Raw genomic sequence first — 25,663 nt, 5'->3', positions numbered from 1 at the left:
GCGCAAGCCAACGGCCACGATTCGTCAACTACGAGTACGGATTCGTTTGCTGACTGGTATGGCAAGACGATGGAATTATAAGGTGATGGCATGGTGCAGTTTACGAGTGCGCACATCCAACCCCAGTGGCGATTCTCCAAGCGACAAGCCTCTCATGGTCGTGTCGCGGCAGCACCACTAGCTCGGCAGTCAGTATGCAAAGGTCGAAGCCTCATACTACTGTTATACACAACGAGCATTGTCGAGCGAATTAGCAAGCGCGTCCCATCTTGTTCAACAGCTCACATCCGCGAGCATATCTTTCGTGCTGTTTCCAAAGGGCTCGAGTGTCGATGTTGGCGTACATGCCCGTCTCATGATCTGACAGTTTTCTTGGGTTACGGAAGGACGCTGATACCTCTTACACGACTGTCTACTATATATTATGTGCAATCTTTAGTGTCTATACTATTTTGGGGATTTTCAAACTTGTCCGGTGGTGGCATTCCTGGCATACAGAAAAGTCAAATACAAATATGCTTCCTCTTTCCAGTGCTCGAACAAAAGTTTGAATTGAAAGGCTGCTTACACCTTACAAAAAAGCTGCATCACAATATCAATGCTAACTATGATCATCTACTGAATTTGGTTTATTTCCAAAGGCAAATACTCCTGTTCTGTCTATTGAATAGCTCAGCGTTGATCAGAGAATATTGCGATGAGCGTTGGCATATGTTGCTTGGTGGATGTAGTGCCCCAAGCTCTCAAGGGTTGCCCAGGTGTGGCTGAGAACTTCGTCATCCGCCCCGCTAGTCCAGTCGGGCGCAAGAGCTCAGCCTGCGCATATACGACACCGAGTTGCCTCTTGCTAGACTTTCACTCTTACCTATAACACGCCCCTCTCCCAAACCAACCGCATTCTCTTAGTACAAAGCTGAGTTCACTTCCGACTCAGCTACCACTCTTACGTTTTCGACTCCGTGCTCTCCCCTCTACTTTAAGGCACCTGCACCCCCGGAGAGCTTCCCCATACCTATCAAGCCACAACACGCTGGGAAGCAGGCAGACGTCATGTTTCGCGCACAATCAAACATCTTCGACGATGTTGTCGTGAAAGCGACAGATGAAAATCTCACAAGTGAGAACTGGGAATACATACTGGTACGTTCAGCATTCGCAAGGTGTTGGGCGGCGACCTGGGCACATGTCGCAACCATTGCCCGGTCCACGATCATGCGCCTTTCCACTCCAACACACGCAAACGTTGCTAACTCACTACGCAGGATGTATGCGACAAAGTCGGATCGTCCGATACGGGCGCCAAAGATGCCGTCGCCGCCATGATTAGGCGGTTAGCACACCGAAACGCGAACGTACAACTATATACCCTCGAGCTCGCCAACGCTCTCAGCCAGAACTGCGGAATTCAAATGCACAAGGAGCTTGCGTCGCGGAGCTTTACAGAGGCGCTGTTGAGACTTGCCAATGACCGGAACACACACCAGCAGGTCAAGGCGAAGATACTGGAGCGCATGGCCGAGTGGACCAACATGTTCGCTAGCGATCCCGACCTCGGAATCATGTCTGGCGCCTACCAGAAGCTCAAGTCACAAAGTACGTTGGAGAGGTACCAGCACTGCGCATGTTGCTAACAAGTCCCAGACCCCAACCTTCGAGCGCCTTCCAAGCCACAAAAGACGCAGATCTCCGACGTCGACCGCCAAAAGGAAGAAGAGGAGCTACAAATGGCGCTTGCCATGTCGATACGAGAGTCTAAGGGTGCCGCACCAACGGCTGCCAAGTCCAATACCCCTCAGCAGGGCGGATCTGCTCCCAGCGCTCAGCCCGAACAGCCTTCTCAGCCCCTACCGTCAGGCACAACTGCGGCAACCGTCTCACGCGTGCGAGCCCTCTTCGACTTTCAGCCATCGGAGCCCGGTGAACTACAGTTTCGCAAGGGCGATATCATCGCGGTCCTCGAATCAGTGTACAAGGATTGGTGGAAGGGATCGCTACGTGGACAGACGGGTATCTTCCCACTCAACTACGTGGAGAAGTTGCAAGATCCGACACGCGAGGAGCTTGAAAGAGAAGCACAGAATGAGGCTGAGGTATTCGCACAAATAAGGAACGTGGAGAAGTTACTGGCACTCCTGAGCACTAGCTCACAGCCAGGTGGTGGCGATGCGCGAGACAACGAGGAGATCACAGAGCTATACCACTCGACGCTAGCCATCCGGCCGAAGTTGATTGAGCTCATTGGAAAGTACTCACAAAAGAAGGGTAAGTCCAATATGAGCAGAGTTATGATGATCAGCGGCTGACTTTAGCAGATGACTTTACACAGTTGAACGAGAAGTTCATCAAGGCTCGCCGAGACTACGAAGCCATGCTGGAAGCATCCATGTCTCAACCCCAACAACCCGCATACGGTGGCCGTCCTGGATATGGCGCCTATAACGCACCACCTCCCTCGAACTACCAAGGATACCCACCTGTATCCTCTACACCACAGCAAGATCCGAATCGCTTCGGCTATGGTGCACCCCAGCAACATGGACCTCCTTCGCAAGTTCCACCCCCAGGCTCAAGCCCTGCGTTCTTCATGGTTCCTCCAGGCGAACAGCGGACACAGCAGACTCCGAAGCCAGGACCACCATCGGATCCCTATACGCTACCACCAGGGAGAGTACCAGTAGGAGGGCGGCCGCAAAGCTACGCACCTCAAGAGCTAGCGACCAGCCAATACGACTCACCTGTAGACAACCGTCAATCTTTCCACGCTCCTAGTCAGCCACCTCAAGGCTACGAACAAGGCGGTTACCCACCACAGCAAGGACCTCCGCAAGGACCACCACAAGGGCAGCAGAACCCGTACGAACAATTGTCATCCCCGCCCCCACAACAGATCCCACAAGACCAACAGCCTCCGTCGGATCCATACTCGCAACAGCCGCCTCAACAAGGTTATGGTTACCCACCATCACAACCTGGATACGCACCACCAGCACCACCCGGTGCTGCCTCTAGCCCCGCGCCACCTGCCCAAGGTTATCTGGCATATCGCCCCGGAGGACAAGCACCGAGCGCGCCACCCGTGGGAGGAGATGATGCTTCTGGTTTCTACCGATAGGACCGGTCTTGGAGGAAGATTGCGTGATGATATACCATGTAGTTGACATAGTTGCAGTGTAGCGTAACATCTGATCCGGAAAGATCAGAATACTACCAATTTGTGACAACTTTGGTCTGAATTATACATCGTGACGTTTACATGAACTGCATATTTCGACTTTTCCGCAATGATCAACATTTTACAGTGAACTCTTTCAGCATAAATCTTGCAGACGTTCGTGCTATCAAGCAAACATTGTTGTCTTTCGTCAAGTCCCAAGATCTAATTCTCGAACACACATTACATCATTTCAAAGATCAAACATGTTAGCTTTCATCTCTGTAATTCTTCTACAGCTATAGCAATATCCCAATTTTAGGTTCGACCAAGACGAAGTCATAAATGCTCCTTCCCATGCTGAAACGAACATCATGTGCGCCCACAAGATCATTTAACCCCGAAATATGCTCCAAGCTTTTGGTAAACAGTAAGAGTCGTCACATCCCTATATATTCGTGAATCTGAAAACCCCCTAAGCGCGCTCCCTACGGCCACCACCGTTACCACCCCTGGAGACGATGTCGAGGATCATCTGGCGAGCCTCCTCGCAGCCGTCCTTGGTACCGACGATCTCAATAGCCTCGTCCTTGGCTTGGTCGCGAGGAACCTGAATCTTTGTGCCGGTCTTCTTGCGAAGGTCGTTGATTGTGGCACCACCGGGTCCGACGACGAGCCTGTGAAATGTTAGCATCGCTAGATTACTGTGTATACCGAAGGATCCAGCTTACCTGTAGCTTCGTGGGTCGGGCAGGATGAGGTAGCCAGTGGAGGAGGGCTTGGAAGCAGCCTTGATGGCATCCTCGAGCCTCTGGCGAGCCTTAGGAAGGCTCTCGGTGGGTCCACGCAGGATCCAGGGGATGGTGGGAGTGAGGTCAGCGCCCTCTTCTGGAGCGTTGTTGTCGACAATCTCCCATGAATGTGAATCGGCACCAGCGCTTGCGTCATCAGTGATCAAAGGCAGAGCACCGTTGGCACCCTTCCTAGCCTTTCCGGCCTCAGCCTGAGCAGGCTTCGCGGGCACCTGTTCGCCGCCGTGGTCAACGGTAACCTTGTGTTGGTTCCTGAGTTGACGGAAGAACTGGCCGTTGTCTGAGATGGTGTGATGAAGGTGGCGGGGGACCTGGATGGTCTCGCCTTCCTGACCCTTAACCAGCTCAAGAATGTGCTCCTTGGCCTTCTCGACGGCAGCAGGCTCACCAGTGATCTTCACCTGACTACGGGCAGCACCAGTGGTAGTCTGCTTAGGGATATCGAGCTGGATGTTGAGCTGCGACTCCAGGGAACGACGCGTCTCGCCACCACGACCAATAAGCAGACGGTGCTTGTCAGGAGAAACCTCGATGGTCTCAGTTGTTTGGTTCTCTAGCGAGGAGACTTGCGCCTTGAGAGCGGCAACAATCTTCTCAACAACATTCTTGGGACCTTCAACGCGAATAGCCGACTCGTCAGACTCTGCGCGAGGGAAGCGGACCATGCGAGCCAAGTCACGAGAGTTGTCAGGTCCACCAGCCGAGGTAACGATGGAGCGGATGTTGGCACCGCTGCCACCGATGAGGTTCCTGTGGTGCTTCCTGTCAACCTCCAGAGTCTCAACAATGGTATCGTCAAACTCGCGGGCGCGCTCTTGTAGGACCTTCTTGGCTGCCTCAACCGCCTTCTTGGTACCCTTGAGCTTGATCTCTGCGCGACCAGATGGATCAGCGCCATCGCGTGCACCAGGAACGTCGATCTGGCAGCCAGTCTCGAGGCGGATGTTCTCCATCTCGCGACCACCTGATCCAATCAGACGAGGGATGTTGCTCTGAGCGACTGAAACGGTGTCGCTGAAAGAGTTGTCCTTGATGTACTGGAGCAGACTGAGTACCTCGTCACGGGCCTCATCTGCACCCTTCCTGGGTCCTCGAACAATGACTTCGTCTTGGTTCTGACCAGACTTGACATTCTTTTGTGACGATGCGTCTCCCGCCTCGTCATCGTTTTGTGCGCGTCTGGGGAAGTTGATGCGTACACCATAGCGGTCCTGAAGACGCTCAACCTGCTTGCCACCAGCACCGATCAGGTCACGGTGGAACTGAGGCGCAACCTTCAAGATGTGGGTAGCCTCATCTTCGAGCTTCTTTGCCATGTCAAGAATGTCCTTCTTGCATTGCTGGGCCTTGGCTGAAGGTCCCTTCAGCTCGACCTTGCCGTCGTTGATCTGAACATCAACATCGTACTTCTGGCGCAGACGCTGAATGTTCTCTCCGCCCTTTCCGACGAGATGACTCGCATACTTCTGGGGGTAGTCGAAGGTAGTGACGTGGTTGCGCTCAAGCTCGTCCTTCTCAGCTTGCTCGATGAAAGCGAGGATCTTGGCGTTGAGCTCGTCAACAGCATTTGATGGTCCACGGATGGCGAAGCTGTTTTTCGAGCGACTGTGAGGCTCCGGTCGTCGCTGGCCAAACAGCGCCTGAACGGGAACCTGGTCAGGGTTGAGGCCCTGCTGCTGTTCGTTGACAAACTGCTCGATCTTGCGGTGGAACTTGGGGTTAGATTCCAGTCCACGAGTATCGATTTGCGGTTGGTTCTTGGTCAACCCAAGGATGAAGCGCTGAGCATCTTGCAGACCTTGCTGGTATGCCTTAATCTCAGCTGGAGAAGGTCGGCCACGAGGAATGGCGTATTCATCGTACGGGGTCTGGCCTTCGTAGACGAGGATCAACTCTGGTGATTGCTCAGTCTCGTCAGGGAAGACAATGTGAACACCGTGATCCTGTCGGACCTTGGGTGCGTTTTGCTGTCGCAAGAACTGGTGGTAGAAAGGATCAACGTCCATGGTCGCAAAGCGGCTGGGTGGGTGCGACTGGAAGAGGCTCATGATGTCGCCACGGGCCTTCATGCTGTTCTTTCCGTCGCGAGCGTAGATTTCCCAGCCAGTTGGTGCGTCACGGTCAGTAGGTACAACAATGCTGGCCTCGTGCATGCGCTCAAGATCGGCCAGGGCCTTTCGTTGGCGCAGGTAGCGCGTCAGGTTGTGTGCGTGTGCCTGCGAGTTGGGACCCTTGTGCTCACGAGCAGCGTCCGCAGTAGCCATGGTCATGCTAGCAGCAAGATCCTCGAGCTTGTTGATACCCTGCTCGATCTTGTTGGGTGGGCCGACGATGTAAACGGTCTCGCTGTCGTCCGAGCTTGGGGGCAGGACGATGCTGCAGCCAGTCTCCTCGAGGAAGTCATGGAGAGAGTTGCCCCGCTCACCGACAATGAACTGGTGTCGGCCACGCTCGATGGATCGTTGCTCGATAGCCAATTGTTGGCGGAGTTGCTGAGCACGACGCTCAAGCTCGGCCTGGATCTGCTGCGCGGCGGCACGGTCACCAGAGACTTGGATGGGGAAGTTAGCCTGGGGCGCAAACTGAGCGGGCTGACCGCGAGTGGTCTGGGGAGGTGCCTGAGATTGCCAAGTGTGGTACTGGGGAATCTGGATGTTGACATCGCGGCCCTGGACAAGCCTTTCGGCATGGACATTGTTGGGACCAGCAAGGAAGGGGTAGAACTCGGCAGGGATGTCCTTCAGACGCAGGTTCACGGTCGAGGTGCGTTCGTTGACGATGGCATCGATCTCACGACGAGCCATCTCAGCAGTCAGGGCATTGCCCTCAATGTGAACATTGACCACAGTATCCTCATCCTCGCCCGGCTCGGCCTTGGGGACCTGAATGCGGGCGCCAGTGCGCTTGCTGATTTCCTGGATCTTGGAACCTTGACGACCGATGATGTGGGCACGAACGGAGGCAGGGACGGGGACATCGACGGATTGCTGGTAGCGGTTAGCTTTGGTTCCATTGAGATGCATAGGTGGCTTACCTTGGAGCCGACTTCATTGGCGACTTCCTTGAGAGCCTGCCTGACAGCTTCAACCGGACCGGTGGCCTCAAAGATGAGAGCTCCCTGGCCCTGCTTGTAGTCGAGCTTGGCCTTGGAGCGCCTGTTGATATCGCGAACAATCTCGTTGATGGGCTTCTTCAGCTCACCACGGGGAGCGACTTGGTGGGCAGCAAGAGAGATGCGTTCAGTGTGCTTGCCGGGGATGTTCATGGACGGGAGGGCGGGGCCACGGGTGGGAGCGGACTGGGCGGTCGCGCTGCCATTGACACCGTTGGAGGTGACAGCGGCAGGCTTCTTGCCCCAGGTAGGAGCAACAGACGCCTGAGCGCGAGGCTTGACGGGACCGAGAGCCGGGAAGGCCTCCTCGGACTGGGTGTTCAGAGCAGGCTTCTTGGGGGCAGCAGGAGCGTCGTCGGCCTTTTGCTTGCCGGCGGCCTTCTCGCTGAGAGGAGCAGCGGTGTCGGAGGCAGGAGCATGGGCGAGTTCGTCCTCGTCGGGGACGTCCTCGACGGTGACATGGTGGTCGGCATGTTCCTGCATAAGCTTCTGCGCCGGGGTCAGGCCCTCGGTGGCAGAGCTAGCAACTGCTTCAGATGCCATTGTTGAGTATTAAACCGTTTCGACAGATACCAAAGGGCGTTCGCGTGGACGGTGAGAGGGGAAGCTTAGAAGCTCGGAGCCAGCTTGACGTGGTAGGAATGAGTATCGGAGAAAGATGTCGTCCTGTTGTACAAGGTCGAGGTTAGCAGGTGGTTGAGAAACCAGTGGAGAAATATAAGGGTAGAGGTAGGGTCCAGTCGCTTGCTCACTGGAACTTTAGTGCGTTGGTTGGCTGTGCGTACCTGGGTACGAGGTAATGTCACTCGGAACTTGGCCCAGGGAATTCGTTGCGCGGATTTGTGTGCTGTTGCTCAGCAGGCCATAACGTGGATGCACAGACGGTGAGAGTTCAATTGAATAAATAGATCACTACTACAACGGCAGAGGCCCGACTCCGAGGATGCAATGTGGCCAGCCAGACCTCGAATGTCCCAGTAGCTTCGAGGACCGTGCCTGCTGCAGCTGCATCCCGGTCCGCGCTATTCTGAATCCCGCCACGGGTAAAGCGCGCTAGCCTCCACACCTCTTACAACCTCGATAATCCCAATCACCTTAGTTGTTGGTGTCGTCAAGTTTCCGTAGTGGGATGTTGAGAACCAGGGAAAACAGACAGTAGCGAGTGCATGATTGGCTTCTTCCAACGACCACCGGTCTGTACACACGACAGAGCTCGAATTTGACGTGAAGAAAGATTATTTGCAAAAGAAAATACGACTTTGACACCCCCATCTCAACTACCTTGTTTCACCCTATCCATCACCAGCCTCGGTCGACTCCTGGTTGTCCCCTCTTTGGCCGAGTTTCCCACGTCACCGTCGCCCAATACTTCGGATTGAGCTTTTCGCTGTAACTGCCCCCCAGCATGAGGTGATCACGAATATCCCCTTTGTCGTTATCCCATTTACAGTAAACCTTTCTCATTCCCCCACCCTTATCCTTGGTAAACCCCATAAACTTCTCCTTGCAAAGCTTGGCACTGGGGTAGTAGCTCCACTTAAGCTGGCCGGTAGTCGGAAATCCACCAACGGGAGGAGCATTACCATTGTCGACTGCGATTCTGAAGACCCATTCTATTGGCTTGCCGTCGTGACCGTTTAGGGTGAGCGTCATAACAAGTGGCTTGTCCCAGTAAACCTTTTGCTCGCCGTGATTGTCGCAGAATTGGCTCATTCCTCGTTCCCACTCTGAGAAATTAGGGAAGTGGTTCTTATTCCCCGGGCATGCGTCAGGATCGAGGCGACGAACAGGATGCATCGACGTGCTATTGGACTGTTCGTGGAGCGTTGCCCCGTATGTGGAGTAGCGAGGAGCCAGAGGGGTGGTCAGAACCATGGTCGCGAAGGTGATGAGCCATACGAGGCTTAGCATAGTGGGGTACATGAGTTAAAATCCTCTTGTTTTGATTCTGATCCAAGAGAGTGGGTGTATTCCTGGAAGCGAAGGTGAGTAGGAGCAGAAGACGATTCTATGTTGTTCTATCAATTATTACCTTCCTGGGTACCTGGATAAGTACGACCAACCCCATCACTCACCACGTACAATGCGAAGCACAGTGAAGGACGCAGATACGAGTGCGTGTCATAGACATCATGAAGCCAAACCCGACATGTACTGTTATACTTCTCGCAAATGCTGACTTGGCCGACAGAGAGGGCAGACTTCATAAGGCATGGTCACAAAGACAACAAAGAAGCAATGTGCACAGCCCTTCACATGTCAGTCTAAGCCCGAATAACGCGATGAAACACGCGAAATTGAAGTGCTAACGATGGCCCTTGGCTAATAGTGATGGGCGGATGTTAGCGATCTGGGTAATGTTGTGAATGGCATTGAGATTCCGTAGGGTAGTGGGTCATCGGGCATCTTTTTGGGCCGCGGGGAGAGAGTGAGGTTGCGTTAGTCAGTGCGGATATACTGGATATGGCGGTGCCTAGGGTAGGTGAAATGACGATGGCAGATAGGAGGGTGGTGATTAGTGCGATTTTATTCGTGATTGCACAAGTATCGTGGACTGATAGTAACAACAGCTTTCGCAAAACCTTGCTGTTAGGAAAAGTCTAGAAACGATCTCGAGAGTTTGTTTGGATTACTGTCCTATCTCAGATAACCTTGACGTCCTTACTCTTGGAAATACTGTTCGTCGATAGTTGCAGCCTTTCCCCGACCTTGAATCAATCAACATGTCTCCTCAGATTTACTCCAACCGACTCAAAAAGGTTCTCAATAGAATCGACATGCTCTCTGAACAAGTTTTGGAAAGCAAGTGGATTGAGAATTCGGCAATGCATCGATCATCTGTCAGGGACCATTAAGTGTATATTGAGCTTAAGAGACATTCATGACAAACGCCTTTGACGTATGAACGAGGCACCAATCAGCTTCTTTGTAACTTCGGAGAATAAAATAGATCAACAAAGACCTTAATATGGCGCAGCATAGGGCGGTGCCATGTCAGGGAGGTCTAAACATGAGACCATGATCGCTTTGGGAAGGTATGCACAGTGAACGCATGTGGCGCGACTGGCTTTCGCAAATTGTGAAAACGTTCTTTAGGTCAACATCTATGCAATTTGCAAATTCCACAGAAACTTTCGAACACCAATGATTGCGTAAGGGTATCTGTATTGGGCGTCTACTTCGCTTCCTTCTCTGCCCTCCCTTTTGTCTTTCCATATGCACCACCAGCCAGTTTCCGCATCTCCAGCGCCCTCTTGTACGGTGGTGCAGTAGGTGGTTGCACGGGATCCAGACTGACGCTGTCCTTGGGTAGATGATACGTTGCATCCGAATCATACGCCGATAGATCACCACAAGCCAGGAACGGTGCTATCCATCGCTGCCCGCCTTCCTCGATGTCGTGTTCATCTTCAGTCTCAGAACCCAGATCAATCTCAATAGCCCCGTCCTCTCGAACACGCCGAGTGACCTTCTTCTCCTGTTTTTGTGTGTCCGAAAGTGCTGGGGTAGGCAATTGCGTCCCCGCGCCGAGCGGCTTGTCCAAACTAGCAGTGAAACCTTCTGGCGGACAAAAGCCCTCGCATACAACAAACGCCTCGATACTACTTGCACGACTACTCCTAGGTTTCGCTACACGCACCCTTTCAAACACGATCTTCAACTGTGCGAACAGCAGATCGACATCTTTGCCTCGAAAGATCTTGGCTACGAACTTGCCCCCAGGTTTCAGCACGCAGAGAGCGAGGTTGAGCGCCGCCCATAAGAGCTGGCTTTGTACGTAAATGTCAAGATCGTGCAGGCCGGTGACATCGGGCGCGCCGTCCGAGATGACAAGGTCAACAGGCGATGAGCCTTGAGGTGCAGCGGGGTCGTACGTGTCTGGATCAAGGGCCTTGAGCATCAGAGGAATGGTGGAGGGGTGAGTAATGTCTGCGCGCATTGTTGTTACACCTTCGAGAGGGCTCATAGGCTGGAGATCGATGGCTACGATGCGTACACCTTCTCTAGGTTTTGGTTTGTCCTCCACTTTTACTTCTGATGGAGGGGTTGCCTGCGTAGCTGACTCTTTCTTGTCAAGACCCAGTACGTAACTTCTTGCGGCAGCTTGCTTATCTTGCCAACCTGCTCGTCCAAACTTCTCCCCTTTGATGAGTACGCGTGAGAGTACTTGACTCCAACTTCCTGGTGCGGCGCATAGATCGACAACTCGTGTGACTCCTTCGAACAGGTTGAATTCTTCATCTAGTTGGAGAAGTTTGTAGGCTGATCTGGCTCGCCATCCTTCTTCTTTTGCCAGACGGTAGTAGGCATCCCTCTTATCCTTGGATGATTTTCCCATGTTTTTCTAATACCGCTATCCCTGACTCTTTCTGTTTTCCACTGTGATTTTGGTTCTCTACTCCCCGCGATGTGACCAAGTTGACTTCCGTGGGGGATTCGCAACCACTCTTGACCAATCTGTCCACCTAATTTTGTCCTACTCTTTCTACTTCGTGCTGATTCAGGAAGACAATGCAGATCAGAAAAACGCCGATTAACGAGTGCGAGTCATGCACGTGAAGTGTGGGAAAGTGCTGCTCAGGCTAGAGTGATGTGGGGCACCCCCGAGGCCCCGAACGCCGAAAGTTTTCCAAAAAGTTCGCGCGCGCATCCATTTCACGACGAAACTCAATCGTTCGACATCCACGATGAAGCGTCCTAATACCGCCCCGCAGAAGCCGTCGCAAAAGGCGCACAAACGCCAAAAAGTCGAGCGTACAAAAGCAGCGCCCTTTCCTAAACCTTTCCCTTCGTCGACGAAAGCCAAGCGCCGGGTGCAACTCAACGAGCTAGGATGGAAGCCCGTGTCGATGCCCGACCGGTTGGACGATGTCGAAGGCTTCTATGGGCTCGAAGAGATTGACGATGTTGAGATCGTCAAAGACCCAGTTACTGGAAATCTTACCTTCGAGACTACCAAAACAGAAGAAGAGGTGGCACAAGACGTCGAGGAAGCATGGCAGCGGGAAGAAGACGAGGCAAAACGCTTGGAGGCGATAACTTTTGGGGATGGCGAGGCGGATGGAAAAGAAGACACTACACAAGCAGACGCTGCACAAGAAACAGCGCAGGAGGAGAACGAAGAGGTCGCATGGGAGGGCTTCAGCGATGAAGAGGATGCGCAAACAGCGGCACCCGCGCAAGCGGCAGATGCAGATGTTACGGATGTAGCAGATGCAGCTACCACCAATGGCGAGCCAGAAATGAAGAAACTTACAAAGACCGAGAAAAAGAAGAGGGCCAAGGAAGCAAAGCTCAAGAAACAAGAAGAGGAAAAGGCCAAGGCAGAACTACCCACCCCAGATGATGGCGAGGAGGAAGAGGATGAAGAGGATGAGGTCGAAGAGGACGAAGTCGAAGACCGCGAAGACGGCGAAACCTTCGGACCTGGCGCATTCGATATTCTGGCGAACCAACCCGACGACGACGATGACGAGACAGATGTGCGCGCATGGAACGAATTGGATCTTTCCGAAGAGATGCTAGGCGCATTAGCAAAGCTAAAGTTCTCGAAACCCACTGGTATCCAAGCGTCCACAATACCCGAGATCATGGCAGGAAGAGATGTTATTGGCAAGGCCTCGACAGGTTCGGGTAAAACACTCGCTTTTGGTATCCCAGTTATAGAGTCGTGGCTTGCTGCTCGATCGACGGCCAAAGATCCCGAGGACAAAGCACCCATCGCACTGATCATTGCGCCAACACGAGAACTTGCGCATCAGATCAACGCTCACTTAATCGCTCTCTGCGCGAAGGGTGACTTCGACCCCCCGTACATTGCGTCAATCACGGGTGGTCTGTCCGTCCAGAAGCAGCGCAGGCAATTGGAAAAGGCAGACATCGTTGTTGGTACGCCAGGACGACTGTGGGAGGTCATTAGCGGTGGCCAAGGCCTGTTGCCTAAGTTCAAGCAGATCAAGTTCCTGGTTGTTGATGAGGCTGATCGTCTGTTGAGCGAAGGGCATTTCAAAGAAATGGGAGAGATTCTCAAAGTCTTGGAGCCTGACGACGAGCCCAATGAGAATGGTGACGAGGAACCAGCGCCAGAAACCCAACGCCAAACTCTTGTGTTTTCAGCGACTTTCGGAAAGGACTTGCAACGAAAGCTCGCTGGCAAGACTAAATATAGCGGAGATCTCATGAGCCAACAACAGTCTATGGAATATCTGCTCAAGAAACTCCGGTTCCGCGAAGAGAAGCCGATGTTCATTGACGCGAACCCGACTTCGCAGATGGCCAGCAAGCTGCAGGAGGGACTCATCGAATGTGCCGGAACTGAGAAGGATCTTTATCTCTATTCTCTACTAATGTTCTACACAAAGAAGCGCGCTCTAGTCTTCACCAACTCAATCTCTGCGGTCCGTCGCATAACACCGTTCCTGACAAACCTGGCTCTGCCAGCTTTACCACTACATTCGAACATGCCCCAGAAAGCTCGTTTACGATCGATCGAACGGTTCAAGGAGCGACCTGGATCCATCTTGGTTGCTACAGACGTTGCTGCCAGAGGTCTTGACATACCCCAGATTGACTTGGTCATACACTACCATCTGCCTCGCGCCGCCGATACATATGTCCATCGATCAGGACGTACCGCACGTGCAGATGCTTCAGGTGCCAGTATCTTAATATGTGCTCCTGAGGAAGTCGCGGGTGTACGAAGGCTTATTGCTAAGGTCCATGCACGCGCCAGCGATGCTCCCAAATCCAAGAAGACGGCCTTCTTCATCCGTACCCTGGACATCGACCGCCGCATCGTCTCGCGCTTGAAGCCTCGTGCTACCATCTCGAAAAAGCTATCTGACACCGTCATCGCAAAAGAGAAAAAGCATAGCGAGGACGACGTACTACGACGCGCTGCCGAAGACCTTGGTGTCGACTATGACAGTGAAGAGTTCGAGAAAGAAGCACCAGGCAAGAGAGGTCGTGGAAGCGGCCGGAAGAAGAAGGAAAAGGAAGCGAGCGAAATGACAAAAGCAGAGATGCAATCGCTGCGGGCAGAACTCAAGCATCTCCTAAGTCAGAGGATCAACACCGGTGTCAGTGCGAGATATCTGACGAGTGGCGGCATTGATGTTGATGCGCTTGTGGCCGGAGAGGGCAACATGGAGTTCTTGGGTAACCTAGATGGACTTGGATTTGACGAAGTTGCTGAATAGTTCTCGCTCTATTTGGACGATGCCCACCAATGTAGATATACATCACCGCCTTATACTACGAAGTTACAATCTCTTCACGGTGTCAAAACCTTTGGGCCTTACATGACTTTTTTGCTAGTATATTATGGAAGAGCCGAGGACAATCTCAAGAAGCCAATGTACAAACAACAGATCCTTATAATACCCTCGCTATTCTAACCATTCTATTGTCAGCCACGTTTGTTCGATAGGCTCTAGGGGTGCTCTAAGTGGTTCTGATAAAGTTGGGGTTCTCATATGCCAAAAGCTAAGAAGTGTATGATGACTTGTGTGTCTGACAGGTAGAGAGAAACTCAGTGAAAGTAACGAATGACGTAACCTTTGCCATTAGACCTCCCGTCTCGTGTAATGAGATCTGTTGCCTTATTCGGCTCTTCCTAAAGAAGCCGCACCCGATCTCAAATAGTTGCACGACAAAACACCTGTAACCTCAGAGCGGAATACATGCCTAACCAACGCATAACACACCAGAAAGCAGACATGGAGCCCAAAAACGACAGGGACATGGCGCCTCCGGACGCGAAACGTGGCCCAGTACCTGAAAACAGCCATGCTGACGCTGCAGACGAGCTCGACTCAATGTCGCGGGAAGTTGCTGATAGTCTCCAACATACTCGTGCCCTCTTCCTCCAGGACCTGGTAACGATACTCGTCGTTTACACAGCATCGCTGTTTATAGGCCACCACTTCCTTGTTTCACTCTTCTTCATGCTCCTTCTAGGACTTGCCGCCGAGATGAGACTGCAGAACATGAAACAGAACTTCGAGAAAGCAATCAACGCTATACGCCTGGGCTACGACGCTACGATCGAGAACGGCAATGCAACTATGAAGGTCTGTTTCGAAGGCAACGAAGCGATCAAAGATCTGGCCCAGACTTCGCTCGATACAGTATTCGACTCCCAGAAAGCGTTGTACAAGAGCAGCGAAGCCTTCGCCCAGTTGAAGGTAATTCGGGAGAGAGATGTCCTCATCTTGCGCAAACAAGCGAATGAGATGCGCCTAGGGTGCTTCCAGGTGTACTTGAGTATCTACGAAGGCCTCATCGATGTGATCGAGCAAATTGTCAAGAAGGTCAAGACTGCCGCGCCACCGAAAGTCAAGGGCACGAAAGGAAACAGCAAGAAAAGAAACAGCAAGAATCGTAATGAAGGATTCCAGAATAACCTCACACACCCTCTAGAGGGCGTGGCTGCCGAGCTGAAACAACGACAGTGGATAACCAAGAACCAGATCACTGTGGCGGAGAAGATCAAGGCTATACTCGAACGCGACGGCTTGCTCCCAGACGAGATTAATCGACTGGTCAAAGAGGCGGAGGGTGATTTCCAGCGCTCGCAGGACGCATCACTTCCTCAGCGACCAGCAGACTCTCATGCACCGAACACTGGAGTTTCGCCATCCTCGCTCAGCATGGACATGGAAGGAAAGCTGGAAAAACATTATGAAGATTTGGACAAGTGGTTCCAGGGCTTACATGATCGGCCTGTTACCGAAGACGAGGACTGAAGAGGGAGATAATACAGGAGGTATCCCCGCTCTATCCCATGATCATTAAGGTCGCATAGAATGTCTGTAGATATTCCGAACTAGGAGTTATACACACCTGATTGCGACAATATATTCTACTATTCACTATCATAGATAGAGCTTTGATGAAGAGAATGTCTACTATCACATGCCGCGCATCAGATTCAGGGTTCCCTGAAGAAAGGTTGCACTTAAAAATACAGGTATGTTTGTGAAGGTTCATCTCCTGTGACAGCCAGTTTCCCACAATGAGCTCCATCGAGTTCAGCGCGAAGACCAGAAGAAGTCTAATCGGGGTTCTGGCGTCTTGACAAAGGGTGACGTGTGCATCTACGCGCCGCTCGACGCGATGGAAGCCCGTGACTCTTTCTTATCAACGTGCAAAGCCTGACATCGAGATTGTAAGTGGTTAGACGTCTATTTGGATATAATAACGCGAGAATCACTTTTATTTTCTAGTGAAAATGTCTTGTCTGTGGTCTTTTCCTTCTAGTGTCGGGGTGACGCGCCATCTTCTTTCACCAGGAGCGGCTAACAAGGCTTTTTGTTTAGCTGAGCATTCCTGTCTCGTCTTCGAAGAAGGATGCTTAAAACGCAGCCTAGAGCCAGTGTTCCAAGTATCTCCAACAATAACTCCATGTATATCTCTACGGTGTGCGGCAAACAGGTAGCTCTCTACTTCGGTGGTAAAGTATCCCGGATTAGGAGGGGACTCAATTTGTCTTAGCTTTCTTCAGCCTCATGCATGTTCCCCGCTCAAGGATGTACTGGCATGCTCCCTGATTCGTCAAGTACTCACTGGTCACCTGTACATGGCTTGCAGTCGCGTTGATCCTAAGAATATCTAAGTCTTTAACTTCAGCCTCGTACACTATCGCTTCGTATATATAAGGCTCATTACCCGCTTATGACTTGCAGTTATCAGTATTCACTCATCGATGGCAGACTTTTCACAAACTTCCTCCTAAGCTTGGTGGCATGGCAACGACAAATCGTATTCCATGGAGATATGATCATTGGAAGAGGGACGCCCAGAAATTGAGAGCGCAAGACAAACATACTCTAATATCGATACATGAAGACAGAGCAAGTCATAGTGGCTAGTATCAATGTACTCGACCTAATTGCTAGCAGACAGGAGTGATAGTTCAACGACAGGTTATCGATGACGAAGGTATTCCTGAGCTATGTAAGCGCACGGCATCATCACAGTCAGAGATAAAGTGGTCATTTAATTTGTGCGTACAGAAGCTACTCTTTAGCGATGTGATCTACTAATCTAGTGAAAGACTCGTAACATGCCAGATGAATCCCTACGAACCGTCGGCTCTTATCCCTTATTCTTTGGACGCTATCGAAGCACTCCACTCCCACTGGAATGTACCGTACAACCACGTTCCTAGCCCCGTGTCTATAGAAAGTTATAGTATGACATTCTCCCCTATGATAGACGATGAATCTTGGAAAGGTACGTTCACTCCTACCCTGCTTTAGTCAGAATAGCACAGCGTCATCTAAATAGAACCTAAGGGTCAGATCCGCTGCTCACAACTGATGGACGTAGGTCTCGTCGTCGAAATGAACTCCAATCTGTCGTTAGTCACTTATGATAGCGCTACTCATCGAACATTTGGCCTCTGCCTACTGAGATTTGAGGGAAATGCGCAACGTCTCATGCAACGTATCGAACGCCTCCCTAATTTTGCAATCAGCCCACTATTTGCACCAGTCGTCATTGCTGGAATCGCGGTACACGATATGAGGACGTATTCTAACACAATCATTGTGGAGAGTTTTACCATGGAGTCAGCGCTGGGCTATTGGTCACGAGAGTCAGACGACCGTGTGGAGAGAGACTCAAATCTTGCCAAGACGATACAGTCTTTGAATGCGCTCTCGATCAGAATTGCCGACATTGAGTTCATCCTTTCCAAGACGACGTCTGCCCTAGATTTTCTGAATGAGCAGCTCCTAGTATGGCCCGAAGAACCTGGTGTCCCTATTCGTATTGAGTTACAGGAGCAAACCAGATGGCTACGGCAGTTTACTCTGAATTGGATGGGTATGATCAAACGAACACAGTATAACGTTCAGTCAATGACACAAACTGTATGTTCCTGGACCAAGAAACCCAATACTGGCTATATCTAACAGTAATAGATATATGCGACTCTTCAGCAAAGAGACAACCAGCTCAACCATCGCTACGGTGCCGACATGCGACTGATTACCGCTATCACTCTCATCTTTCTTCCCAGAACTTTCGTCGCAACCTTCTTCAGTACAACATTCTGGGACTTCTCTCCTGATAACAAAGGCACGAAAGTAACTTACTGGGTGTATTTGTACTTTGTGGTCACAATAGGGCTGACGCTCTTAGTGCTCGTAGTGTGGAGAAAATTCAGTGTGCTCAAACGATTGGCTGCAAATTTGGGGCAAGTGGTGCACCGAATACCTTTGCTGGGGAAACTGATGAAGAAGAAACGGGTGGATGACGAAGAGGTGGGGAAGAAGGGTGATTGAGACATTCTCGATCGATGTATGGTAATCACGGCGAGGCTGTCCTTTCAATTGTAGCCCAATCAGAATTTCCTCAATCATTACTGCAGTATAAATTTGGTGGGGCGTATGAGATAAGCCTCGAAAGTCCCGCACTCGGTAGTCCTCAATACACACCCTTCTACTTTTCAGCCCTAGAATCTCCATCTTCTCCGAGCCGTACGGAGTTCAAGCCCACCCCGCCGTCTGACATCTCATCTCCACCCACAGATCCAATCATAGTTTCCTCATCCCTGGATGTTATCCTCGTCCGCCAGCTTCTGAACTTTCTCCACAATTTTCCCTGCACCTGTGTCATGAGCGCAACTACGAAGACAGTGTACATGTTTCGTTCGTTCTCGTTCAACATGACGAACGAGATGATATATATGTATGTAAACCTGAAGAGGAACTCGGCCACCCCGAGAGCTGCGGGGCGGTAGGGTGAGTGTGCCACTCGTTCTTGGAGAGTCCAGCTAGTGCATGCACCACTTGATTGTAGTTGATGAAGACCTGGCTGCTTCTCGGCGGAGGTTACGTGTTGCTGTGATGCTTTCTCTGACGGAGAAGACATCTTGGAAAGTTGAGGACACCGGCTATTCAGTAATTTTGAAAAATAAAAAGGTGAAGTCAGGCGGAGTTAAGTTCGGTAAATGGGCTTGTGTCGGTTTATATGTGAGCAGGTTGGCTATGTCCTTGTGCTTTACAGCACAGCAAAAGGCAAGGTATCTGTTGGTAAGACCGCCTTGCTGTGCCGCATAGATCGCTCTTCCTGCGGTGATATACTCTTCACAACACGTATAGCATTGAAAGAAGGGTGATTTGCTGAGTTAGGTAGGGGATGAATTTGATGAACGAGCCTAGGTAAATGCAAAAGACTCAACATACAAAGACCTAGAACAAGAGCGTTCGGCTGTGATGGAAATAGCGGCTGTCGAAACGATGCTGACTTTGTGACAAGATAAGCCGCTAGTGCGCTGAGTGGATGTGGTGCAGTGCGGTACGGGATCGCTGACTTTCCTTGATCCTCATCTTTTCCAGCTCTACTGGGGAAAGATGTACAAATCGTACAAAAAAGTTGATGTCATGCAATTGGAATGATAGAGTAAGACGACGCTACCTCGTGTGATCAATGTTTCAAAGTCCTACTATGCATGCACCGCGCCACAAGAGGCCTCCCAACCCCCAGTCTCAACACATTTCCTGTTGCTTCCTTAATGACAGGCTTTCATCTACCCTTAGCTCTACACCGTACAAATTTATCCCATCCTCAAGCTCCTCATCTTCGTACATTAACCCAATGTCCGCCTCATCATCTCTGATCGCTCTATTGTGCCTACGGCGCCTGTATTTCTCCCACTGAACAGCACATATGCTCGCCACGGGTGGGAGGAAGAGAATAGAAGATAGGTCGTACATTTCCCAGTATATGATGCTGAAGATTTCTAAGACGAAGAGGACAGTCATGGCGATGGCGACGGGTCTGTTGTCGATTTTGAAGAAGTTGATCGGTTCGTCGTGACGATGCGGAGTATACCGAGGCCTGTACTCTGCTTCAGTAGATGTTGTGGAAGGAGTACCGGCGCGTGAAGGTAGTGCAGACGGAAATGAATCCAAGCTTGGAGATCTTGGTGGAGATGGTTGCTTTGGTAGCATTGTGTGAAGTTCATTCTTGCAGCTGACGAGTCCAGCCATTGCGATAGATGTGAAAGACACTTCCTGGTTAGTCTGTATGGAGAAGAAGCGAAGAAAGAGGACCCACAAGTGTTTAATACACTGGGTCGCTGCTGTGCCTCACTCATACAGATCACAGGCGGTGTGACAGAACCTGAAATCTGCCTTACTGTGCCGTAAGAGACATTGGGGGCCACCCTTGTCAGCCACTCGAAACGAGAAAGATGTAACTCCGCCATGCAGTCTAAGTTGAAAGTGCAATGAGGGCGAAGGAGCGGTATCCTATGGCGTCCTTATCACCAATCACCCATTTCGGTTTGCATGCTGCGCGAGATACGCCTTCTTCCACCTCTCATAGCCTCGACTGACACCGGTTCTCTCGTATTCATCTTGGTCCTCATCATCACTTTCATTTTCCTCCACATGTACTTCCCACCCGCTCTTCTCCCCTCTTGCGACCACCCGCTTAACCCACATCTTTACTACCCACCTGCTAATGACCAACCCCAATCCACCAACTCCAATGACAAAGAGGATTAACTGTCCGACACTGTTCCATAGTCCGCTGAGCCCGCTTACATGATTCCAACGTAAAGTTAATTCAAGTTGCAGAATGACGATGACGTGTATCAGAAGATCGAGGATGGCGTAGTACCAACCAAGCCAGATCTTCTTTGGTGTTGAAGGGCTGGTGAGGAGAAGAGAAGAAGCCAGCGATACCGAAGTCCATGAAGGTAAGTGTTTCGGGTTAGGTGATGCTGCTGAATAGGTAAGAGCAGCGTATGTTTGGAAAGGTCCATTGAGTGGGTCGAGGAGGCGGGATTGACGAAGGTGTGAGTAGATGACGAAAGCTTGTGGCCGGAAGCGACATGTCGGAAACGCTATGTAGCTGTGTAACTGGCAGTGAAACCACGACGGTGGAGACGGCTTTGCGCCTGCTGGGGTGCGGTACCTTCTGGGGAAGAGGATCGATCGTGCGATCACTGGGAAGGTGAGGGGTTTGCCGTCGGTGCTCATCTGGTATGGACTTGCTGTGATACAGTGTTGAATATATAGCTCACTCTCGTAGACTTCGCGGATGGTAGAGAGATATGGACTGTCTTCTGGGGAGTTGGAACTGGCATAAGAGGATGATGCTGAGGTTGGGGATGCCGGAGATAGGATCTCTTGAACAGTAACACGGGAGGACCGTTTGGAGGTTTCCTGGGAAGCGATACGAGGAGAGTATTCCCACTCTGATGTTCGTCGCGCCAGGGGATCTGAGCGCGTGCGAACTAGGCTGAGTGGACGAACATGCCCGAAGCTTGATCCTGCCGGTAAGCAACGAGTACATAAAGCTCGGGGGCTCTTATGATGCAGTCGTGTTTCCACTGAAGCATCATGAACTGGACTACCTTCGCCTTCAGTCACACCCTTCTCTTCTATCGTCTCTTCATCTGCGCTTCGTCGCTGAGACTCTTTCCACATCCTAATTGCGTCCGCGAACTTTCTCCTCTTCTCCCTTACCTTCCAAGTAGTCCACGGCCTCAGGAACTCCACTACCACCTAATAGATCGTGCAGAGTAACACGAAGAGACTCATAGCCATCATAACCTTCCTCGCCCAGCCAAAAAGACTTGTTTTGACAACATACATCATCAACCATGTGCCGCATGGCGTTGTCTTCATGTAATCCACCCCTGCCCACCAAAACCACACATGCAGACAGATGTTCATAAGGTTGACGACCTCGCACACAACCCGTCTCAAAAAGCTGCCGCGAGAGAAGGTAGCCTTGCTGTACGAGGACTTGGCTCGCACGCCCATCATACAACTCCATGCCAGTATCTGTAGCAATACGAATGCCTCGACAGCATAGACATCGGATGGGTTCGAGGCAAAGATCAACGCGACAATAAGGATTGCGACGCTAAAGATGCTGACGGAATCGCGCAGTACTTGGACTTCAGATAAGAGAAAGTAGTTCGCGAACCACACGGCGAGGATCTGTGCGTAGATGCCGATACGGATTCCGATACCGTAGATATCGTTGTTGCCTTCGAAGCCACACGTTGGATCGAGCGTTGTATGGCTGAGGACGTTGGGGAGCGATCGAAACGAAGTGTGGTGGTACATCAACGCTACGTAGGAAAGGGTAACCGAGAGTAATTGTGACGGAACCTGGGAACATGTAACAAGCCAGGAACGAGATACTACATGTTAGCAACTTCTAGTAGGCATCAATATCGTGTTGCTGCGCCGCACGCAGTCTATTATCTCTAAGCGCCCAGGTTCAGGCGTAGCGAAAGCCTGAGGCAAGCCATTCGCCACAGGCACAAGATGCTGAAACGGCGCGACACCGTCCAACAGCCGCGCGATAAAAGTGCAAGATGTTGTAGACCGCGGACAGCAAGAGCTTTGCATGCTCACACGCGATGTGCAGAACGTTTGGCGGAAGAAAGAGGCGCAGAATGAAAGATCTAAACGTCATATTATCATGAGCAGTTATCAACAAGCCTACGAGCTATCGCTCTATTCCCAAACTCCAGAAAGATCCTCCTGCTGTGGTATGCTCGCTCAAAATATCCCAGAACACCTTATCCCAATCGCTGTTCCCTTATCGTTTGCGTTGTAGGCCGCGTGTGGCATGTCTCCGCTTTCGCACACGCATGCGCTGTCATCGATGGGACTCATATGCCGCCGTATGTGATGTTTTTACTGTCGCGTTTACATGACAGTGCAAGGAATGCAGCAGCAGCTGCAGTCGTCTGTGCTGATGCAGCTGCACTTGCCACCCTGAGGCTTGACGATAGAGCCAGCGGCCGAGGAGACGGAGTTTGTGGAGGCAGGCATTTTGGTGTGTGAGTTTGCGCGGATCGTGTGGGTTTTAGAGGTCTGACGAGTGGGTTGTAGACGGTCGAGTTGTACTTGTTGGGTCGCGAGATGACGAAGTTGCGCTGTGATGATGTCAGTAGTGTGTCCGTGGCCACAGAGTCGAGTGTAAGCATACAGTTTGAGTGATGAAGAGAAAGAGAAAGCTAGGTCTGCGCGAGATGCTGAACGGTTGTGTTTGAGGAGGCAAAGGGGAGATTAATACGGTCGCAGAGGGCAATCCAACCCTGCTTCAATGCTGCGCTGCGCATGGCGCTAGGCCAATGACACGCCCACGCTAAAGAAACATGACGTCGCCCCTTGTGGCAGTGAAGGTGGCTAACGCCGCGCGTTCGGTCATAGGCTCTCGACACATGTAAAATAAAAGAAACACAGGGGAGGTATTTATGTAAACGTGCATTGAATCTATCATATATCTAGATGGTAAAACTATACGAAAAGGGTATTGCTGAACATGAGATGAGGAAAGCCCAATACCGTGTCTCACCGTGAACATGCAGGTCTTGTTCGCGTCTGGCGCTTGATATCTCAGACGTCTCTCCAAGTCGGCTGGCTCTTCTCAGCGAATGGCGTTTTGACAGCTGTGGTGAGTTAGCTAGCTTTCCGAGAAATATACGCAACAGTCTTACCGTTGCTGTCTCCGAACGGGTCATCCTCATCCTCCTCTGGCTCACTGTCTGGCTCGACACGCTGAGGAGGCATAGGGATGCTCGTTGGCCGGGGTGGCTTTGGAGGAGCCGACTCGTTCATGTTCATGCTGGCCATAGCAGCAGATACGTTGCCCTCATTGTCGCTGTCACTGTCGTCATCGATGCTCTTGTCCATGATTTCGAATGCCATGAGACCCTTGACTAGCTCGTCGTTGGCATTAAGAAGACCGCCAATGTATTGCTCTGACTCAACCAAATGGATATAACGCAAGATTTGGCGACGAAGCTGCTTGCAGGTCTCGAAACGTCGCATCACTTCTGGATTGTCGCTAACCCGCTCTTGCTCACGGTTGATGAGCTGCAATCCATTGAGCAAGTTTGTGCTAGCGACGTTTGCCGATGCCATCGTTTCGAGCATTTGTCCTTTCTCCCTCTCCAGATTGAATGGCTGGCCTTTGGTCTTCTTCTTGTCTTTCTTGTTTCTACTGAACAGTGAGGTGGTTGGGAGAGGAGTACCAGCGCCGAGTACAATAGGTGTACTGGTTCTTGACGATGACGCCTGTTGTGGCTCCGGCCGCCTGTTTCGAGGAGGAGAGGGCGAGTTATCCTCGCGCTCACGTGCGGCCTCGGCGTCTTGCTGTCGCACAATTCGAGATTGCTGTGGTTGGGGACGCTTGGTACGAGGGAGTTCTTTGTGTAGTGCTGCTATTCGCTCAAGTCCAGGCGTTCCCTTGTATGCAACAGCCCATCCTCGAAATAGAACGTTGGCCTTCTGCCTAACATCCGCATCAACCGTGTCGTCCCTGGCTAGAATACGAAGTCGCTCGAGAAGGGGCTCGTCTGCAAAAGCCTTCTGGAACCTGGTACCAGCATTCTGGATTAAAGCGTCTAGGATGACTAGGGCGCGGATCTGGCGATGTACGTTGCCGTACTTGCTGATGAAGTGTTTAGAGCATGTCGTATGCACGTAAGGATTTGACTTACAGCTTCTTTCGCAAAGCTCGTGCTGCTTCCGTAGGACCAGATGCCTGGATGCGAATGACTTCAATGAGATCAACAATACCACCGACATCCTGCAACGATTAGCCTTAATATGGAATCTGCGCAGGCCAACTTACATTCTCCTCGTATTGCTCGCTCGTCAATCGATCTATTTGGACCGTGACAGCCGAGAAAGCGTGTTTCTGCGATGTATCCATTGTCTTAGCGCCTTGTGACAGTGTCCAAAGAAACACAGCGGGCAAGGGTTCTCGAAGATTGGAAGCTCTGCATATGCTTTGGGATCCTTGTGGCGATGAAGCGATTTGCGAGAGGACTCTGTTGATGACGAAATTGACGAAGAAAGTGACACAGACGGAGCTCTGTGATACAAGGGAAGTGCTTCGAGATCGGAACAGGCACTGCTACAGGAAGATCTCCTACGAAGCGACTCTCTGTTGAGGAGCGGTTCACCGTCATACCAAGAGGCGTGGGAAATCATGATTGTAATGAGAAGAGGTATACAAAGGACAAGTTGTAGTGAGATGATGTAACTGAAAGCATGGTGTCTAGGAACTCTTAAAGAGAAACCAATCTGAAGAACAACTTACAGGCATCGTAAGTTGGTCGCTTGATTTGACCCTTCAGGGTAAGCACCTGCTAAATCTGGAGGCGAAAAAAGCAATGCACTCCCGAACAGGATGTTTGCTTGCTTGTCAGAACGAATTTGGACACAATCAGGGTCTGGTGTTTTCAATAAGGTCTGAAAGCCGTCGGAGGGTCCGTCTGAAGGTAGAGATCCGGTGTTACAGATAAGAATAGACGATCCGGGCTTCCACGAACATGAGTTGACGAGTCGTGCAAAGTCCACAGGGTGAGGTGAGCGGCGATGGAAGAGGTTTGAAGCGAAAGTCTATGTAGTAGTGGCTGCCTATGTGCACGCGATAGGTGAATGAGCTTCCTTGATCGGGCTGAAGCTACCTTACTCAGCCCCCACTTGCGGGGTGCAACCACACGTCGCGCGACCTCCCCCATCAGGTTTCTTCACTTTACCTCTTGCACACCCCTCGCATATCGTATCGCTGCGCTAGAACCACAATGAACAGGGC

General features: G+C 51.4%; 9 protein-coding genes across 9 annotated transcripts; 4 read left to right on the top strand and 5 right to left on the bottom strand.

The window, feature by feature from the left end:
• Positions 1-697: 697 nt before the first annotated feature.
• HSE1 (ESCRT-0 subunit protein hse1) lies at positions 698-3,112 on the top strand (the record flags this gene model as incomplete). The annotated part of the gene is made up of 5 exons (XM_051732645.1): positions 698-703; positions 907-1,140; positions 1,263-1,593; positions 1,642-2,262; positions 2,313-3,112. 5 exons carry the CDS (start codon positions 698-700, stop codon positions 3,110-3,112), a joined length of 1,992 nt encoding a protein of 663 aa, XP_051587595.1.
• Positions 3,113-3,626: 514 nt separating this feature from the next.
• On the bottom strand, positions 3,627-7,618 carry J4E82_006387 (uncharacterized protein; the record flags this gene model as incomplete). The annotated part of the gene is made up of 3 exons (XM_051732644.1): positions 3,627-3,828; positions 3,883-6,950; positions 6,998-7,618. 3 exons carry the CDS (start codon positions 7,616-7,618, stop codon positions 3,627-3,629), a joined length of 3,891 nt encoding a protein of 1,296 aa, XP_051587594.1.
• A 756-nt stretch (positions 7,619-8,374) lies between these two features.
• On the bottom strand, positions 8,375-8,950 carry J4E82_006386 (uncharacterized protein; the record flags this gene model as incomplete). The annotated part of the gene is made up of 1 exon (XM_051732643.1): positions 8,375-8,950. The coding sequence occupies one exon, from the start codon at positions 8,948-8,950 to the stop codon at positions 8,375-8,377; it is 576 nt and encodes a 191-aa protein (XP_051587593.1).
• A 1,300-nt stretch (positions 8,951-10,250) lies between these two features.
• On the bottom strand, positions 10,251-11,414 carry J4E82_006385 (uncharacterized protein; the record flags this gene model as incomplete). The annotated part of the gene is made up of 1 exon (XM_051732642.1): positions 10,251-11,414. The coding sequence occupies one exon, from the start codon at positions 11,412-11,414 to the stop codon at positions 10,251-10,253; it is 1,164 nt and encodes a 387-aa protein (XP_051587592.1).
• Positions 11,415-11,763: 349 nt separating this feature from the next.
• MAK5 (ATP-dependent RNA helicase) lies at positions 11,764-14,274 on the top strand (the record flags this gene model as incomplete). The annotated part of the gene is made up of 1 exon (XM_051732641.1): positions 11,764-14,274. One exon carries the CDS (start codon positions 11,764-11,766, stop codon positions 14,272-14,274), a length of 2,511 nt encoding a protein of 836 aa, XP_051587591.1.
• Positions 14,275-14,757: 483 nt separating this feature from the next.
• J4E82_006383 (uncharacterized protein) lies at positions 14,758-15,822 on the top strand (the record flags this gene model as incomplete). Its single annotated transcript, XM_051732640.1, has 1 exon — positions 14,758-15,822. One exon carries the CDS (start codon positions 14,758-14,760, stop codon positions 15,820-15,822), a length of 1,065 nt encoding a protein of 354 aa, XP_051587590.1.
• A 1,449-nt stretch (positions 15,823-17,271) lies between these two features.
• J4E82_006382 (uncharacterized protein) lies at positions 17,272-18,366 on the top strand (the record flags this gene model as incomplete). The annotated part of the gene is made up of 3 exons (XM_051732639.1): positions 17,272-17,311; positions 17,366-17,952; positions 18,004-18,366. The coding sequence occupies 3 exons, from the start codon at positions 17,272-17,274 to the stop codon at positions 18,364-18,366; spliced, it is 990 nt and encodes a 329-aa protein (XP_051587589.1).
• A 157-nt stretch (positions 18,367-18,523) lies between these two features.
• Positions 18,524-18,955, bottom strand: J4E82_006381 (uncharacterized protein; the record flags this gene model as incomplete). The annotated part of the gene is made up of 1 exon (XM_051732638.1): positions 18,524-18,955. The coding sequence occupies one exon, from the start codon at positions 18,953-18,955 to the stop codon at positions 18,524-18,526; it is 432 nt and encodes a 143-aa protein (XP_051587588.1).
• Positions 18,956-23,454: 4,499 nt separating this feature from the next.
• On the bottom strand, positions 23,455-25,171 carry J4E82_006380 (uncharacterized protein; the record flags this gene model as incomplete). Its single annotated transcript, XM_051732637.1, has 5 exons — positions 23,455-23,507; positions 23,556-24,511; positions 24,561-24,649; positions 24,695-24,760; positions 25,166-25,171. The coding sequence occupies 5 exons, from the start codon at positions 25,169-25,171 to the stop codon at positions 23,455-23,457; spliced, it is 1,170 nt and encodes a 389-aa protein (XP_051587587.1).
• Positions 25,172-25,663: the final 492 nt, after the last annotated feature.

Source organism: Alternaria postmessia, assembly GCF_024291825.1.
Source record: "Alternaria postmessia strain BMP 2775 chromosome Unknown scaffold_37, whole genome shotgun sequence".
Lineage (NCBI taxonomy): Eukaryota > Fungi > Ascomycota > Dothideomycetes > Pleosporales > Pleosporaceae > Alternaria > Alternaria postmessia.
Note: the sequence above shows the minus strand (reverse complement) of the source record. Positions and strands in the feature narration are given on the sequence as shown.